At 43.6% G+C, this 16,959-nt stretch overlaps 1 protein-coding gene across 2 annotated transcripts in view; it reads right to left on the reverse strand.

Moving 5' to 3' along the window:
* TRAPPC8 (trafficking protein particle complex subunit 8) overlaps positions 1-16,959 on the reverse strand; it is a 220,570-nt gene that overhangs the window by 50,794 nt on the left and 152,817 nt on the right. For both annotated transcript variants that reach the window (XM_082259743.1, XM_082259742.1), the window contains one exon: positions 3,325-3,472. In XM_082259743.1, coding sequence (XP_082115869.1) covers positions 3,325-3,472 — 148 coding nt within the window. The remainder of the gene's footprint in view (positions 1-3,324; positions 3,473-16,959) is intronic.

Consider the following 16,959-nt stretch of genomic DNA (forward strand, 5'->3'; position numbering starts at 1 on the left):
TAAACCTTTGCCCCTCTAATTTAAAACTGTGTCCTCTTGTGGTAGTTTTTCTTCTTTTAAATATGCTCTCCTCCTTTACCGAGTTGATTCCCTTTATGTATTTAAAAGTTTCTATCATATCCCCTCTGTCTCTTCTTTCTTCCAAGCTATACATGTTAAGGTCCTTTAACCTTTCCTGGTAAGTTTTTTCCTGCAATCCATGTACTAGTTTAGTAGCTCTTCTCTGAACTCTCTCTAGAGTATCTATATACTTCTGGAGATATGGCCTCCAGTACTGCGCACAATACTCCAAGTGAGGTCTCACCAGTGTTCTGTACAGCGGCATAAGCACTTCTCTCTTTCTACTGCTTATACCTCTCCCTATACATCCAAGCATTCTGCTGGCATTTCGTGCTGCTCTATTACATTGTCTTCCCACCTTTAAGTCTTCTGAAATAATTACTCCTAAATCCCTTTCCTCAGATACTGAGGTCAGGACTGTGTCAAATATTCTATATTCTGCCCTTGGGTTTTTACGCCCCAGGTGCATTATCTTGCACTTATCCACATTAAATTTCAGTTGCCAGAGTTCTGACCATTCTTCTAGTTTTCCTAAATCCTTTTCCATTTGGCGTTTCCCTCCAGGAACATCAACCCTGTTACATACCTTTGTGTCATCAGCAAAAAGACAAACCTTACCATCGAGGCCTTTTGCAATATCACTTATGAAGATATTAAACAAAATTGGTCCCAGTACAGATCCCTGAGGTACCCCACTGGTAACATGACCTTGTTCTGAATGTTCTCCATTGACTACAACCCTCTGTTGTCTGTCACTCAGCCACTGCCTAATCCACTCAACAATATGGGAGTCCATGCTCAATGACTGCAGTTTATTGATAAGTCTTCTATGTGGGACAGTGTTAAAAGCCTTACTAAAATCTAGATATGCAATGTCTACTGCACCTCCACCGTCTATTATTTTAGTCACCCAGTCAAAAAAATCTATAAGATTTGTTTGACAAGATCTCCCTGAAGTAAACCCATGTTGTTTTTCATCTTGCAATCCATGGGATTTAAGATGTACCACAATCCTATCCTTTAATAGGGTTTCCATTAATTTGCCTACTATTGATGTCAGACTCACTGGTCTATAGTTGCTCAATTCCTCCCTACTACCTTTCTTGTGAATGGGCACGACATTTGCCAATTTCCAATCTTCCGGGACGACTCCTGTTACTAAAGATTGGTTAAATAAATCTGTTAATGGTTTTGCCAGCTCACCACTAAGCTCTTTTAATAATTTTGGGTGTATCTCATGAGGACCCCGTGACTTATTTGTCTTCACTTTAGACAGCAATCTTAGAACTTCTTCCTCTGTAAAGACACATGCATCAAACGATTCATTAGTCATCCTTTCAAGTGGAGGTCCTTCTCCTTTTTCTTCTGTAAAAACTGAACAGAAGTATTCATTAAGGCAGTCGGCTAGCCCTTTATTCTCTTCTACATACCTTCGGTCCTTTGTTTTTAATTTAGTTATTCCTTGTTTTAATTTCCTTTTTTCATTTATATATCTGAAGAATGTCTTATCCCCCTTTTTCATAGACTGAGCTAGTTTTTCTTCTGCCTGCGCTCTAGAAGTTCTTATAACTTGCTTGGCCTCTTTCTGCCTAATCTTGTAGATTTCCTCATCTTCATTGCTCTGGGTTTTTTTATAATTACAAAATGCTAGCTTTTTATTTTTAATGATTTTGGCCACTTCTGCTGAGTACCACAGTGGTCTCTTCCTTTTTTTGCTTTTACTGACAAGTCTAATGCAATTTTCTGTTGCCTTCAATAATGCACCTTTTAAGTAGTCCCATGTCTCCTGGACTCCATGTAATCCGTTCCAGTCTGATAAGGACTCATTTATGACTAATTTCATTTCTGAAAAGTCTGTTTTTCTAAAAACTAAAACTTTTGTTTTTGTGTGGTGTGACTCTTTCACAGTTCTTATATTAAACCACACTGACTGGTGATCACTAGATCCCAAGGTTTCGCCTACAATGACATATACTGAATCCCCATTTGTGAATACCAAATCCAAAATGGCCTCCCTCCGGGTTGGCTCCTCAACCACTTGTTGCAGAGACAACCCCAGTAGGGAATTTAGAATATCTGTACTCCTGGTAGAACTTGCTATTTTGGTTTTCCAGTTTATATCTGGAAGATTGAAATCTCCCATAATGATAACTTCTCCTTTCATTGTCATTTTAGCTATTTCTTCAACTAGTAGATCATCTAGTCCTTTAACTTGACCAGGTGGTCTATATATCACACCTACACGAGTTACTGCATGATTAGCAAACCGCAACGTAACCCAAACTGACTATGTTGGCCTCACCAACTTGTATTAGGTTAGATTTAATGCTATCTTTCACATACAGGGCCACTCCTCCTCCTTTCTTGCCTTCTCTGTCTCTTCTGTATAAAGAGTACCCTGGTATGGTTATGTCCCAGTTATTTCTTTCATTAAACCATGTCTCCGTAACAGCCACTAAATCTACATTCTCAGATGCCATTATTGACCCAAGTTCAATAAAAAGGTTGTAGGTTTTTTTAACTCCATTTTTTTTTTTCAGTTTCTTTTTGTGCCCCACCAGCTACATTTTCCAGATTGTATATCCTCCTTTTTTAGTATTGGGCACAGCGACAGTCTCCAAACACACCCTTTTATATTCTATATAAAAGTGGAGTTTCCCCTCTAGCATATAATGCAGAAACTCAGTATGGCCCTCCTCTGTCAGCAGGGACAGATGGAATTTCCTCGTATTTCAAATTGTTCAGAGTAGATCTGTCTGAGGCCGGCACAAAACACCTAAAAAGGTGAGAATGTTTTAAAAACGTATTTATTTTCTTTTAGGTTCGCTATGTGAATGTAGACTGAAACATATAGTGGCAAATTTACAGTAAAATTAGAAATCCACTTTAAAACACCAGTGTGTTTTGGCACTATATGGTGTCTTCTCTGAAGACAAGTTGTTTGGTGCGAATCATGTAAAGAAAGTGACCCCTTTTTATAAAACGGATGGTAGCATCACCATTATAAAAAAAAAAAAAAAAAAGGAAGCGCAAGAATTTTCCAAGATCCAAAATGTAATGTTTAATACACTGAATATTTACATTGAATTGTCGTTCTCTCTCTCCATCCACACCTACACCCCCCCCCCCCCAAGTCTAAGGAGATTTTTCAGACTCTTGAGATCATGCAAACTTCAAACACATTTGATTTACAAACTTGAAACGAAGCAGCAACAAAATCAAGTGTTCACCCCCAAAAAAGTGGGCCAGTGTATAGTTGCTTACCATGTGCATGTTCTCCACATCTACAAATACAAGCATATTGCCAGCTTTGCTTTCTTCATCTTCCAGTGCATTACTCCTAGAGACAGACGCCCGCACATTCAGTGACTTACTGGTACATATAACCGCAGTATGCCTTAAGACACGATGTCTAAAAAAAGGAACATAATAAATTAAAAAAATTTGAAGACTTTCAAAACCTTCTCTATATATGTGACTACGAATACATAATTAGAAACTATTTCTGTGCACATCAGAAGTAAACTATGACTCCTACTACTGGGTAACATAGCATGCAGATACCGCCGCACACTGTATTCAAGTCCAATGTAAGGTGAATGAAAAACTTGCTTCAGCTCAGATCCTAGCCTATCGGTCACGCTCCTCTGACATGTTTCACCCATTGGGCCTAATTGTACTGCTACCACTGGCCTACTGTTCATAGAGGTCTACTACTGGCCTACTGTTCATAGAGGTCTACTAACTACTGGCCTACTGTTTGTAGAGGTCTACCAACTACTGGCCTACTGTCGAAAGAGGTCTACTAACTACTGGCCTACTGTTCATAGAGGTCTACTAACTACTGGCCTTCTGTTCGTAGAGGTCTACTACTGGCCTACTGTTCGTAGAGGTCTACTACTGGCCTACTGTTCTTAGAGGTCTACTACTGGCCTACTGTTCGTAGAGGTCTACTACTGGCCTACTGTTCGTAGAGGTCTACTACTGGCCTACTGTTCGTAGAGGTCTACTACTGGCCTACTGTTCGTAGAGGTCTACTACTGGCCTACTGTTCGTAGAGGTCTACTACTGGCCTACTGTTCGTAGAGGTCTACTACTGGCCTACTGTTCGTAGAGGTCTACTACTGGCCTACTGTTCGTAGAGGTCTACTACTGGCCTACTGTTCGTAGAGGTCTACTACTGGCCTACTGTTCGTAGAGGTCTACTACTGGCCTACTGTTCGTAGAGGTCTACTACTGGCCTACTGTTCGTAGAGGTCTACTACTGGCCTACTGTTCGTAGAGGCCTACTACTGGCCTACTGTTCGTAGAGGCCTACTACTGGCCTACTGTTCGTAGAGGCCTACTACTGGCCTACTGTTCGTAGAGGCCTACTACTGGCCTACTGTTCGTAGAGGCCTACTACTGAGTTTTTAGGTCACTGATCTTGTCGCAGCAAAAAAAAATAATATTTAAAGCATATCTAAAACAAAAATGTAATGTATTGCAGCTTACCAATCCTTAAATGTGGTGGCTGCAAGTATTTTCTTTTTTCCTTTATTTTCACCTGGTGATGCTGTCAGTAAAATCTGCTATTTTTCAACTTCTTTTAACAGACCAAGCTGTCCAGCAAAAGTGACAGTTTGAGGGTTGAGACAAACCATTTAACATTAACAGGGGTGCTTACAGTGGTCAGATTTTCTTCATTTAGTTAAAATCTTTATCCCAAAAGGGAAAAAAAAAAAATGGATTTTTGTAAGATCTTACCGTAAAATCCTTTTCTCTTAAGCTCATTGACAGACGTAGTCTTCTTGATTCTCAAGAGCTGGGTTATGTTGTCTCCGCAGGAGTAGGACTAGGCAGAAAGACAAAACGTTCTGGCTCCACCCTAGGGGCAGTCCCTGAGGGTATATCCTCCCTCTCTCTGCTACAGGGAATCAGTTCTGTTTTAAAGCAGTACAGAGAATTTAACCCAACCCAACTCAATGATAGAGGGGCGGGTACTACGTCTGTCAATGAGCTTAAGAGAAAAGGATTTTACGGTAAGATCTTACAAAAATCCATTTTTCTCTATCGCTCATTGACAGACGTAGTCTTCTTGATTCTCAAGAGCTGGGACATCCAGAAGCAGTGCCACAAAATGAGGGGTGGGATTGACAGAATCAAAATCCAATCTAGAAGGCCCAACCGGAGCCAACCAGAAGTATCAAAGGACTCATCGAGTAAACAGATGAGACCTACCCCACAAATCCTCGAGGTAGACCAACAGTCTCCTCAAACAGTGGCCTGCAGGAACCTTGCAGCCAGAAGAGGCATCTGACGATGCCATCACATAAACCTTATACAATATTGTAAAGGTATGAACCGACTACTAAACAGTCGCCTTGAAAACCTGAACCACTGACGCCTGATGGCGGAAGGTCCAGGAAACTCTAAGCGCCCGAGTAGAATGCGCCTTAACAGGGAACGGGGGATCCCGACCCTTAGATAAAATAAGCCTATACCACCGTCTGTCTGATCCATCTAAAGATGGTCGCAGCAGAACAGGCAACCCCTTCTTAGGGCCATCCGTGATCACAAACAGTGAATCCGTCTTACAAATTGAATCCGTAGTATTCAAGTATATCCTGATCGCCCGAACTACATCCAAGGAATGCCATGCAATTCTCGAGGATGATTGGGCTAAGGACATAGGAAGGACAATACACTGTCCTTAATCAATGAAAACTTTTAAACCACCTTAGAAGGAAGGATGGATTCGGATGAAGAACAACCTTATCCCTATGAACCACCAGATCTGGGGAACAACAGGATAATGCAGCCAGTTCTGACACCCTGCGTGCAGAAGTGATAGCCACCAAGAAGACCACCTTCTGGGATAAAGTAAGCAAGGGAATCTCCCTGATATTTTCAAAGGGAGGTGTCTGAAGAACCGACAGCACCAAATTAAGATCCCAGGATGGTAACGGCGCGTGCACTGGCAGAGCCAGGTGTCGCACCCCCTGGATGAAATTCCGCACCAAGGAATGAGTAGACAAAAGCTTCTGAAAGAAGATAGCAAATGCTGAAACCAGACCCTTGATAACACTCAAGGCCAGCTTCTGCTCAACTCCCTGTTGCAGAAAGCCAATATTCGGACTACCGAATAAAGATGTAGATGGAACCCAAGGGATTCACATCACCTAATATAAGACTTCCATGTACGATGATAATCTTTCTGGAAGTCGCTTTCCTTGTTTTAACTAGAGTAGGAATAACTGAAGCTGACAATCCCTTGTCCTTCTGCACCTGGGTCTCAATAACCAGGCCGTTAAAAACCAGCGATCGTAAAGCAGGATGGAAGATCGGTCCCTGAGACAGTAGATCCTCCCTGAGAGGAAGTCTCCACGGGACGTCCGCCATCAGTCTGACCAAGTCGGCGTAACAAGCACGACGAGGCCAATCCGGAGCTGCCAGGATTACTGGAATTCCTTCCTCCTCTATCCTGCGAAGAAGTCTTGGCAGTAACCCAAGAGGAGGGAAGGCATACATTAGCTGGTATTGCCCCCACGGGGCGATCAGTGCGTCTGCGGTTTCTGCTAGAGGATCGCGGGAGCGAGCCACGAATCTCTGAACTTTCCTGTTGAATCGAGATGCCAACAGATCCATATCCGGGGTGCCCCATCGTAGGCACAACTGGTGGAAAACGTCTGGATGGAGGGACCATTCCCCCTGATCCAGGGTCTGACGGCTGAGATAATCTGCCTGCCAATTCTCCACCCCCGGAATGAACACCGCAGAGATTGCTGGAACAAATCGTTCCGCCCAGCGAAGAATGCAAGCCACTTCTTTGGCCTGCTCGGACACTCTTGGTGCCCCCCTGGTGATTGACATAAGCCACGGCCGTGGCGTTGTCCGACTGGATCCGAACCGGGCTGCCCTGGAGCTGCTCGGTCCAGTGAATCAGACAAAGTCTGATCGCTCTCAGTTCCAATACATTTATCGGTAACCTGGATTCTTCCGGGGACCAAAGTCCCTGGACAGATAACTGATCGAGAATTCCTCCCCATCCGGATAGACTGGCATCCGTGGTCACTGTCGTCCAATATATTGGCAGAAATGACTTTCCCTGGCTGAGCATCGGAGACCGAAGCCACCAGACCAGAGACTCTCTGGTCTGTTTGCTCAATCGGATCTGATTGCCCAGGGATTCCGGATTCCGATTCCATCTGAGAGGAATCTCTTGCTGAAGAATTCGGGTATGGGACTGGGCAAATGGGACTGCTTCGAAGGAAGCCACCATCAACCCCAGACCCCTCATGCAAGTCCGAAGGGAAGACCAGCTGTTGGTGGACTGCTGATTGAATCTTTCGGAGTTTCCCTACCGGAAGAAAAAACTCTTGTCCTGACTGTGTCTAGAATTAGACCCAGATATTCGAGCCTCTGGGTGGGAACCAGAAATGACTTTTGCTGGTTCACCAGCCACCCGAATTCCTGTAAAGAAATCATAGTAATTTCTACGTCTTGTAGCAAGGTCTGAGGAGACTCTGCATGAAGCAGGAGATCGTCTAGGTAACCTAGAATCGATATGCCTCTTTGGCGCAGAAGTGCCAACATTGGGGCCAACACCTTCGTGAAGACCCGCTGAGCCGTGGCGAGACCGAAAGGTAACGCCACAAACTGATAGTGGTTCTCTTCTACGGAAAAACGTAGAAACCGCAGATGTCCTGCGAAAATGGGAATGTGAAAATATGCGTCCTAGATGTCTATGGACGCTAGGACATCCCCTGGATGCAGAAAGGCTGCTACTGTGCGAATGGACTCCATTCTGAATCTTCTTATGAAGACAAAAGAATTGAGTGCCCTTAAGTCCAGAATTGGACGCACTTAGCCCTCTTTCCTGGGTATTGTAAATAGGTTTGAATAAAACCCTTGAAACCGTTCTGTCCAAGGAACGTGGACTACCACTCCTTGTTGTAGTAAATCTGTGACTGCTCTCCGCAGATCTTCTAAACGATCTGAGGATAGTCGGATATTGGAAGGGAAGAATCGCGCCGGTGGGAGAGATCGAAACTCGATCTTGTACCCTGACCTTATGATTTCGCAGACCCATTTGTCCGGGATTCTGGAAAGCCATGGATCCGGGACCCGGCGAAGACGTCCCCCCACCCCAGTTATGGGTGGGGGCGCACCTTCAGGCTTTGGACGGTTTATCTTCAGGTCTGGAGGGGGCGGGCTTTTGATTTAATCGTCAGTGGGGTGCTGGAGGATCCCGCAGACCCCTCGAGGGGATCCGGAGGAGATACATGAGTGGCAGGGTCCATGTTAATTCAGGACACCTTTGCCAGAAAACACAAAAAAACTTTTTTTTTTTTTTTAAATAAAAAATACCTTTTTTTTTTTTTTTTTTTTTTATGTGTCTCCCCCTAGCGCAATAGCGCCCCTCAGAGTACCTGCTTCTCGATCCCACAGAGAGAGAGAGAGGGACCCCCAAGGCTCACCAACCGATGCAGTGAAGTTTCCAACCAACTGCAGTCAGCGTCTGTCTTTACAGACTGGAAGGAGCTGTTGCTTTTTCCCGGGTAGAAGGACGTGGCTCCGCCCCCTGTGTACGCCTTCCGGCGTTTCCCAGCTCTCCACGAGGTAGCTGGGCTCACAAAACATGGCCGCCCCCATAGAAGAGACATAAGACTCCAAAAACATGGCGGCCGGCGTGACCTGAGGACATACATGCATTCGGTCTACGGCAAAATGGCGGCGGACCGCCGAAATCGTTTTCCCAGCACATCCACCTGCATCTCTGCTAAGAGGCGATATATGGATCTACAGAAGATACACTACACATAAGGTAGGATTATACCTCCTATGTCTGCTGTAATGTTACAGTCTGCTGGGTAGAGTGTTAGCTCTTGAACCAAGTCCACTTCCCACAAAACACATGCTGTATTACAAGGGGGACTTGTAAGTGTCAGATATATACTGACCATATATGGAGGGGCCCATAATACATACTGCCTCATAATGAGGAAAAAAGGGAACGTTTACTCACCATACCGAACCGATAGGCACCCTCTCTTCACAATACCCTCTCCACCGGGGTGGGGGTTTGTGGACGCCTCGACTCTCTGGTACCTGGCGTCCAAGCAAGACTTTTAACTCGCAAAGTCAGTCCCTTCACTGGGACTCCGTCGCGGCCGACCCAGCGCGGAGCTCTGGCCTGCACGCGCTCGTAGGCAGAAACCGGGGTGACCACTGGATCTCAACATCCAGCCCGTCGCCCGGCCCCGCATACTTACTTGAATATGTCGCGGCCGACCAAGCGCAATGCCATGGTCTGCGCGCGCTCGTAGGCCGGCTGGGGTGACCACAAGTGTCGCCCAGTCCGGCATTTTTGCTTGAAGATCTCACAGGAAAAAAACACTGGAGAAAACTACCTAAAAAATGTCTTTTTCTTAAAGAAAAAAAAGTCTTGCCAGGACCAAAAGATCCCAGCAAGGAACTTAGGTCCTTACTCCTGACTAGACAGAAAAAAACTGATTCCCTGTAGCAGAGAGAGGGAGGATATACCCTCAGGGACTGCCCCTAGGGTGGAGCCAGAACGTTTTGTCTTTCTGCCTAGTCCTACTCCTGCGGAGACAACATAACCCAGCTCTTGAGAATCAAGAAGACTACGTCTGTCAATGAGCGATAGAGAAAAAACTGTTGCTGTGCTGTGACTGCTTAAAAGGTGTTAACCAGAGTCTAGCTTTACTAGTCCATCTGACATTATCCATTCCAGAAAATGCTGCTGTCCAAATGGGTCTTAGTTGCTCCTCCATAGTCAGAGGAGCCGCCAAAAGACAAGAAGCATGTTACTGGCTGGATCACTGGGTGAAAATAAAGGAAAAAAAGCCTAAAAAGAGAAAAAAAAAAAAAAACTTATGCAGCAACAACATCTAAGGGTTGAAAAGCTGCAAAGTTTTGTCTAGTTTCCTGGCTCCCCAAATCTAAGGGCAAACAGCATGCAATCCTTGACTTGGTTGGTCAATATATTTCAGAAAGCTCTGACCTGGAGACATTTACAGAACACACACTCAAAGTAGCAAGCCCCTGATTAAAATACATTTTTCAGACCTACAGACTACAAATGCCAAAAATGACTGAACCTGAAAAAAAAAAAATATCAGGTGATGTTGCTGATCCACTAAAATTCTACTCAATGTAAGGAACGAAAAGAAGGTACTGGTCAGGGTAATGAAGGATATTTAAAAGAAATGGTAATAACATTTTGAAAACCTTCAATTCTGCTTAAAGTTGTTTTTCTAAGACCACCAACTAAATGAAATGCACAATTGCTATTCACAAGCCAGATGCTAAAATCTCAGTCACACCAAGAATTCTGTGAAAGACTTGGATATTTATTTTAAGCGTTAAAGCGGAGTTCCACCCTGGTTATACATTTTTTTACAAAAATACCCCCAGGACAGTCAGGGCTAGCACATTCCACAATGGCTAGCCTCTGATCTGTCCCGGGTTGCACTTACCTTTCAGGAGATATACTTACCTTGAAATTGTCTTCTCCAGCGCTACCATCTCAGGTGTGGGCAGCTTGAAGCCAGCACGATCCTCTTCCGCGTCCTCTTCGGTCCTCTTCCTCCTTCTTCGGTCCCACGATGCACTGCACCGGCCCAGACGTCACTTCCGGGTCGCGCGCGTCATCCCTCCACAGCTTCTGGGCATGCCCAGAAGCTGTTTAGAAGGGGATGACGCGCGCGCCCCGGAACTGACGTCGGGGCCGGTGCAGGCGCAATGATTCCTGGGAGCTATGACGTTCAGCTCCCAGGAATCATTGCAAAAGCCAGGAAGTGACGAATCGCCGTGGCCGCCGAGGGGAGGAAGAAGGAAGTAAGGTGAGTATATTTTCTCTAAAAGGTAAGTGAAAAAAAAAAAAAAATTGCGATTATCCATTTGTTTTTCAGGTGACCGGGAGCGAGAAGATGGAGGTAAGTATAAATTTCGGGTGGAACTCCGCTTTAAGAACTAGCAACAATTATTTGCTAATCACGCTCTCCCCTTCAATAATGCCCTCTGTATTCAATAGTTACATTCTCTTACATCTATACCTCACCCTAGTAAACACCGTCTTACCTATGGAATTAAGTGAATAACATTTAATACAATATTTTCACTTTGCAGTGCAGTCTAGTAGTTCCCCTCAAAAGCGCCTGCTTCTTAATTACACTTTAACCACTTAAAGGCCAGGCCTTTTCTGGCACTTGTTTACAAGTTTAAATCAGAATTTTTTTGCCAGAAAATTACTTCTAACCCCCAAGCATTACAATATTATTTATATATATATATATAAAACCCAGACACCCTAGGGAATTAAATGGCGATTGTTGCAATTTATTTATTTGCGTAGAAGATTTTCAAATGCAATTTTTTAGGGAAAAAATACACTTTAATGAGTTTTCGAAAAAACAAAACAATATATACATCACAATTTTTTTTTGTCAAATATGAACGATGATGTTACACAGAGTAAACCGATACCCAACATGTCTTGGGTATCTATTTACCCGGCGTAAATAGGAATGGAGACAAACTATGGTACTTAAAATCTCCATAGACAACACTTAATTTTTTTTACAGGTTTAGAGTTACAGAGGAGGCCTAGCACTAGAATTATTGTTCTCTAACATTCGCAGCGATACCTCACGTGTACGTTCACTTTTGCATGCAAGCACGGAGGGTTGGGGGCGCTTTAAATTTTTCTCTTATTTATTTTTACACTGTCCCTTTCTTTTTTTTTTATCACTTTTATTCCTATAATGACAGGTCCTCTTTATGGAGTGATCTAGGTTCCCTCCCATCACTTCTGAAAGCGTTCCAGTGGGTCATGAGCCGCTTTGACCCCTTTCATAAAAGCCAGCCACCAGCTGAAAAAAAAAAAATAAAGATACCCGGGTTATGGCTGATAGCTTTAGCCTTAACCCCGGTAAATCACTTGCAAACCACATTATATATTTACATATTGCGGTCAGCGAGTGGTTAAAAAAAAAAGTTAAAATAAAACGTAAATATTGGCAATGTTGAAGGGAACATCTAGGACTGGTATTGCGCTCAAACAGTACCCTAAAAATCAACCTTTTGTCTGGAATTCCTCAAAAATAGCAGTGCAGTTTCTAGGTATGCGAGTGTGCCTAGGCACTCCTGTGAATCCAAGTTTATAGCTGTATATCTTCCGTGTGGAGTTCTATGGCACTGACTCGTTTCAGAAGAATCAGAGTGAGATTTGGTAATGTCAATACTGCGCCACTCACTGCCCTTTTCCATCTGCTTGTCTTTATTTTTATTCACAATTATGAATGTTTTGATTTTAATTTCTGTCAAGTCTATTTCGATTTGTGTTTTTATGCAAGCAGATTTGTGTCAGGTTTGGAGTAATTAGGTGGCTAATTGAACAGGGTTGTTTCACCTTGGGTGAGCATTTAAATGTTGGCCTCCCATTACACACTTTGTAGTGAACAAGCATGTAGCAGTCCTGTGAAACACGTCTAATGTCCTACCCTGCTGTACCTTGTACCACTTATGTGAATAAAGGAACTTTTCCTTTTCTTTATTGGATTCCGTGGTTGTGTGCGACCATTTTCTTCTTTCTTGCTTCTCCTGGTGGCGAGCCGAGGTTCAGCACCCACCTTGAATAATGGACTTTGACTAGCCTGATCGGTGTCATCTCTCTTCATTATTAGGGGGGAGTAGCCTAGATTGCTGGCGGGGAACCTAAGAAGAGAAAGACCGGAGCTGCTCTGTGCAAAATAATTGCAAAGAGAAAGTACACTGCCCAAAAAAATTAAAGGGACACTTTTTAACCACTTAACGTCTGCTCACATTGCTGCTACTACGTCGCTAGACTCCTCCCCTGTAGGCGGCGCTCGCCCGCTGTTTTCAGTCACAGTGGTAGTCGGGCCAGGGGAGGAGCGGCGGCGATCGCCGCTGCTCTTCCACGATCGTCGGGGAATCTAGTTTGGAGATCCGCCCGCCTGTGTAGACAGAGCGGGCGGATCTCCTAAGTGACAGGGAGTGACAGATCGCAGTGTTCAGGCATAGCTGAACATCCGATCTGTCCCTGACTCACTCAGTCACCTCCCCCCACATACGTCAGTAAGCACCAGGCATACATTAACCCCTCCCTCTCCAATAAAATTAACCCCTTCCCTGCCAGTGTCATTTTTACAGTAACAGTGCATATATATAGCACTGATTACTGCAGTAATGTCACTGGTACCCCCAAAAGTGTCAAAAATGTGAGTCAAGGGTCCGATCTGTCCGCCGCAATGTCGCAGTCCCGCAAAAAAAAAAAAAATAAAAAAAAAAATAAAAAAAAAAATCGCAGATCGCCGCCATTACTCGTTAAAAAAAAAAAAAGACAAAAATCTTTCCCTTAGTTAGTAAACGCAATAACTTTTACGCAAACCAATCAAAATACACTTATTGTGATTTTTTATACTAAACATAGGTAGCAGAAAACAAATTGGCCAAAAATTAAAAAAAATTTTCATTTTTACATTTTTTTTGGGGGGGAATTTCATATAAAAAAAATGTGAAAAATATTGTTATTTTTTCAAAATAAAACGCTCTTTTTTTGTTTATAGCGCAAAAGGTAAAAATCGCACAGGTGATCAAATACCACCAAAAGAAAGCTCTGTTTGTGGGGAAAAAAAGGACATAATTTTGTTTGGGTACAGCGTCGCACAACCGCGCAATTGTCCGTTAAAGTTGCACAGCGCCGAATCGCAAAAAGTGGCCCAGACGTAAGACAGCAAAATCCTCTAGTGGTAAAGTGGTTAAAGTATAGCATCAAATCAATAAAACTCCTGGGATATTGATATGGTCAGTTAATATGAAGAGGGGGTTGTTAATTTCAGCTGCTTTGGTGGTAATGAAACAAACTGGTGCACTAGATGGGCAACAATGAGGCAACCTCCAAAAGAGGAATGGTTTTACAGGTGCAGGCAGGCCACTGACATTTTTTTCCCTACACATTATTTCTGACTGTTATTCACTAGTTTTGCATTTGGCTAGCGTCAGTGTCACTACTGGTAGCATGAGACGATACCTGGACCCTATAAAAGTTGCACAGGCAGTCCAACTTCTCCAGGATGGCACATCAATACGTGCCATTGCCAGAAGTTTTTCTGTGTCTTCCAGCACAGTCAGAAGAGCATGAAGGAAATTCCAGGAGACAGGCAGCTATACTCTAGGAGTGCGGGACAGGGCTGTAGAAGGTCCTTAACCCATCAGGACCAGTATCTGCTCCTTTGTGCAATGAGAGACAGGATGAGCACTGCCAGAGCCCTACAAAATTACCTCCAGCAGGCCACTGGTGTGATTGTCTCTGACCAATTAATCAAAATCAGACTTCATGAGGGTGGCTTGAGGTACCAACGTCCTCTACTGGGCCCTGTGTGCTCTCCCTTCCCGGCACTGTGGAGCTGGATTGGCATTTTCCATTGAACACCAGAATTGGCAGGTCCACCACTGGTACCCTGTGCTTTTCACAGATGAGAGCAGGTTCACCCTAAGCACATGTGACAGACATGAAAGGGTCTGGAGAAACAGTGGAGAACGTTATGCTGCCTATAACATTTTTCAGCATGACCGGTTTGGTGGTGGGTCAATAATGGTCTGGGGAGGCATATCCATGGAGGGACGCAAAGACCTCTATGGGCTAGACCAGCCTTTTTCAACCAGGGTGCCCAGGCACCCTGGTGTGCCCTGATGTTCCTTCAGGGGTGCCTTGGCAAAATGCCTAAAAATTGCCCAAAAATTGTATACGAGTGGATGAAGTCTGCCGTTTTAGTTACACTAAAGCTGGATACACTATACAATTTCCATTCGATTTTTTTCCTTTAGATTTCCCAAAACCATATAATATAAGGTCAAACCTAAACACTTTAAATTTGTATGCAATCAGGCAAGCCTTTGTACTACATAGTTGAAGGTAAATCTAAAAGGAAATCTAACAACAAAAGTTGTATAGTGTGTATAAAGCTTAAGTCACAGGTTTGCATCATCAGTTGATAAGGAGGATGTCAGTCACCTGCATAGCATCCTTGTTTGACCCTCCCTTGCCCCCTCTCCATTAGGGTTGGCTTCACATTAGCTGAGTGATGAAGAAAAACATTGGAATACTAGTCAGTACCAGTTTGCAAAAGTATATTTGCTTTGGAAGAAGTAATCACCTCTGTTAGGTGTCTTACTTGGACTTGTGGATGTTGCTGCATTATGTAAAACTATTAGAAAAGATTCTACATTTTAGAATGGGGTACCTCTAGACTGTCCATAATTTTTAAAGGGTGCTTCGTGATTGTCCAAAGTTTTTAAAGGGGGTCTTGACTGAAAAAAGGTTGAGAAACACCGGGCTAGACAATGGCACCCTGACTGCCATTAGGTATTGGGATAAAATCCTTGGACCCATTGTCAGACCCTACGTTGGTGCAGTGGGTCATGGGTTCCTCCTGGTGCACGACAATGCCGGTCTCATGTGGAGAGGGTATGCAGCCAGCTCCTGGAGGATAAAGGAATTGATGCTATTGAATGGCCCCCACACTCGTCTGAGCTAAATCAAATAGAACACCTCTGGGACATTATGTTTTGGTCCATTGGATGCCGCCTGGTTGCACCTCAGTCTGTTCAGCAGCTCAGTGATGCCCTTGTGCAGACCTGGGAGGAAATACACCATGACACTTTCAGTCATCCCATTAGAAGCATGTCGAAACTTTGTCAGGCATGCATACAAGCATGTGGGGGCCATACTAACTACTGAGCACCATTTTGAGTTGCTGCAATGAAATTTCAGCAAAATTGACTAGTCTGCTGCATCATTTTTTCCACTTTGATTTTCGGGGTGTCTGAGTTCAGCCCTCTGTAGGTGGATAATTTTAATTTCCTTAAAACAATGTGGAAACCTTTCATTCCCAACACATTACCCAGTCCATATCAGTATAGATATCCAGCATTATATTTTTTCCCCCCATTGAGAGATGTGCTTTCAAATGGTTTCTTTAATTTTTTTGAGCAGCGTATAATAGGATTTTTATTTAAAAAAAAAAATGTTTAGGTTTATAACTTTTTAGGCCCACTGCAGTAGATGTGCCAGTGCTGAAGCTATCTCTAGAATATGTAAAACTTCTGAACTTTACAAAAGAAACCCTATCTGAGCTCTTGTACAAATATGTTACCCCACTTAGCTATCCTGTTTCCCAGGGGTTACATTTTTGCTTCATCATAGCTTGTAAGGCTCCACTGATACTGTTCCTTTGGTATTTACATTTTTCGACAGAACTTGTACCCAGCCTCTAAATATATTGCAAGTTTGGAATTAGAAAGAAAGTGTCATGAAGCAAAGTCTGACTTCCATGTTTTCTACCAGTACAGCCCTGCATTACATTGTTATCAGCACTGCCCCCCCCCCCCTCTATAACACCAAGTGACATGAACACACGCAAGCTGCTCATACTTCTGATGATGTACAGTACATAATACAGCTATGAAGAAGGCTAAATCCCACCCCAGTTTGCAAACCAACAAGACTGATTTAGTAAAACCCTGGAGCATGCGCACTTTGCAAAGAGATTTTTTTAGCTTCCCTGATTCACAAAGTCAAGTAATGTTTAACTTTGCCAAGTGAACATGCTCTACTTTTTTACCAAGTCTGCCCCCTTTGCTTGACCAGAAACAAGAGTTGCTTGATTGTATTATTAAAAAACTGAGGAACGCCTAATGAACTCCCTGCATATTGGGCTTGAATGGTCACGATGCAAAGCTGTCCAGGTGGTTAATCCCAAAAGGACAGCTCTCCTCACTCCTAAGTCCTAAATGACAGATTTGAAGAACTATGCTAGTTTACTTTAGGGATATTAGCTGGTCACCCAGACACATTTTACAGATTACTGTGCC

The sequence above is a fragment of the Pelophylax lessonae genome, assembly GCF_965119305.1.
Source record: "Pelophylax lessonae genome assembly, chromosome: 5".
NCBI lineage: Eukaryota > Metazoa > Chordata > Amphibia > Anura > Ranidae > Pelophylax > Pelophylax lessonae.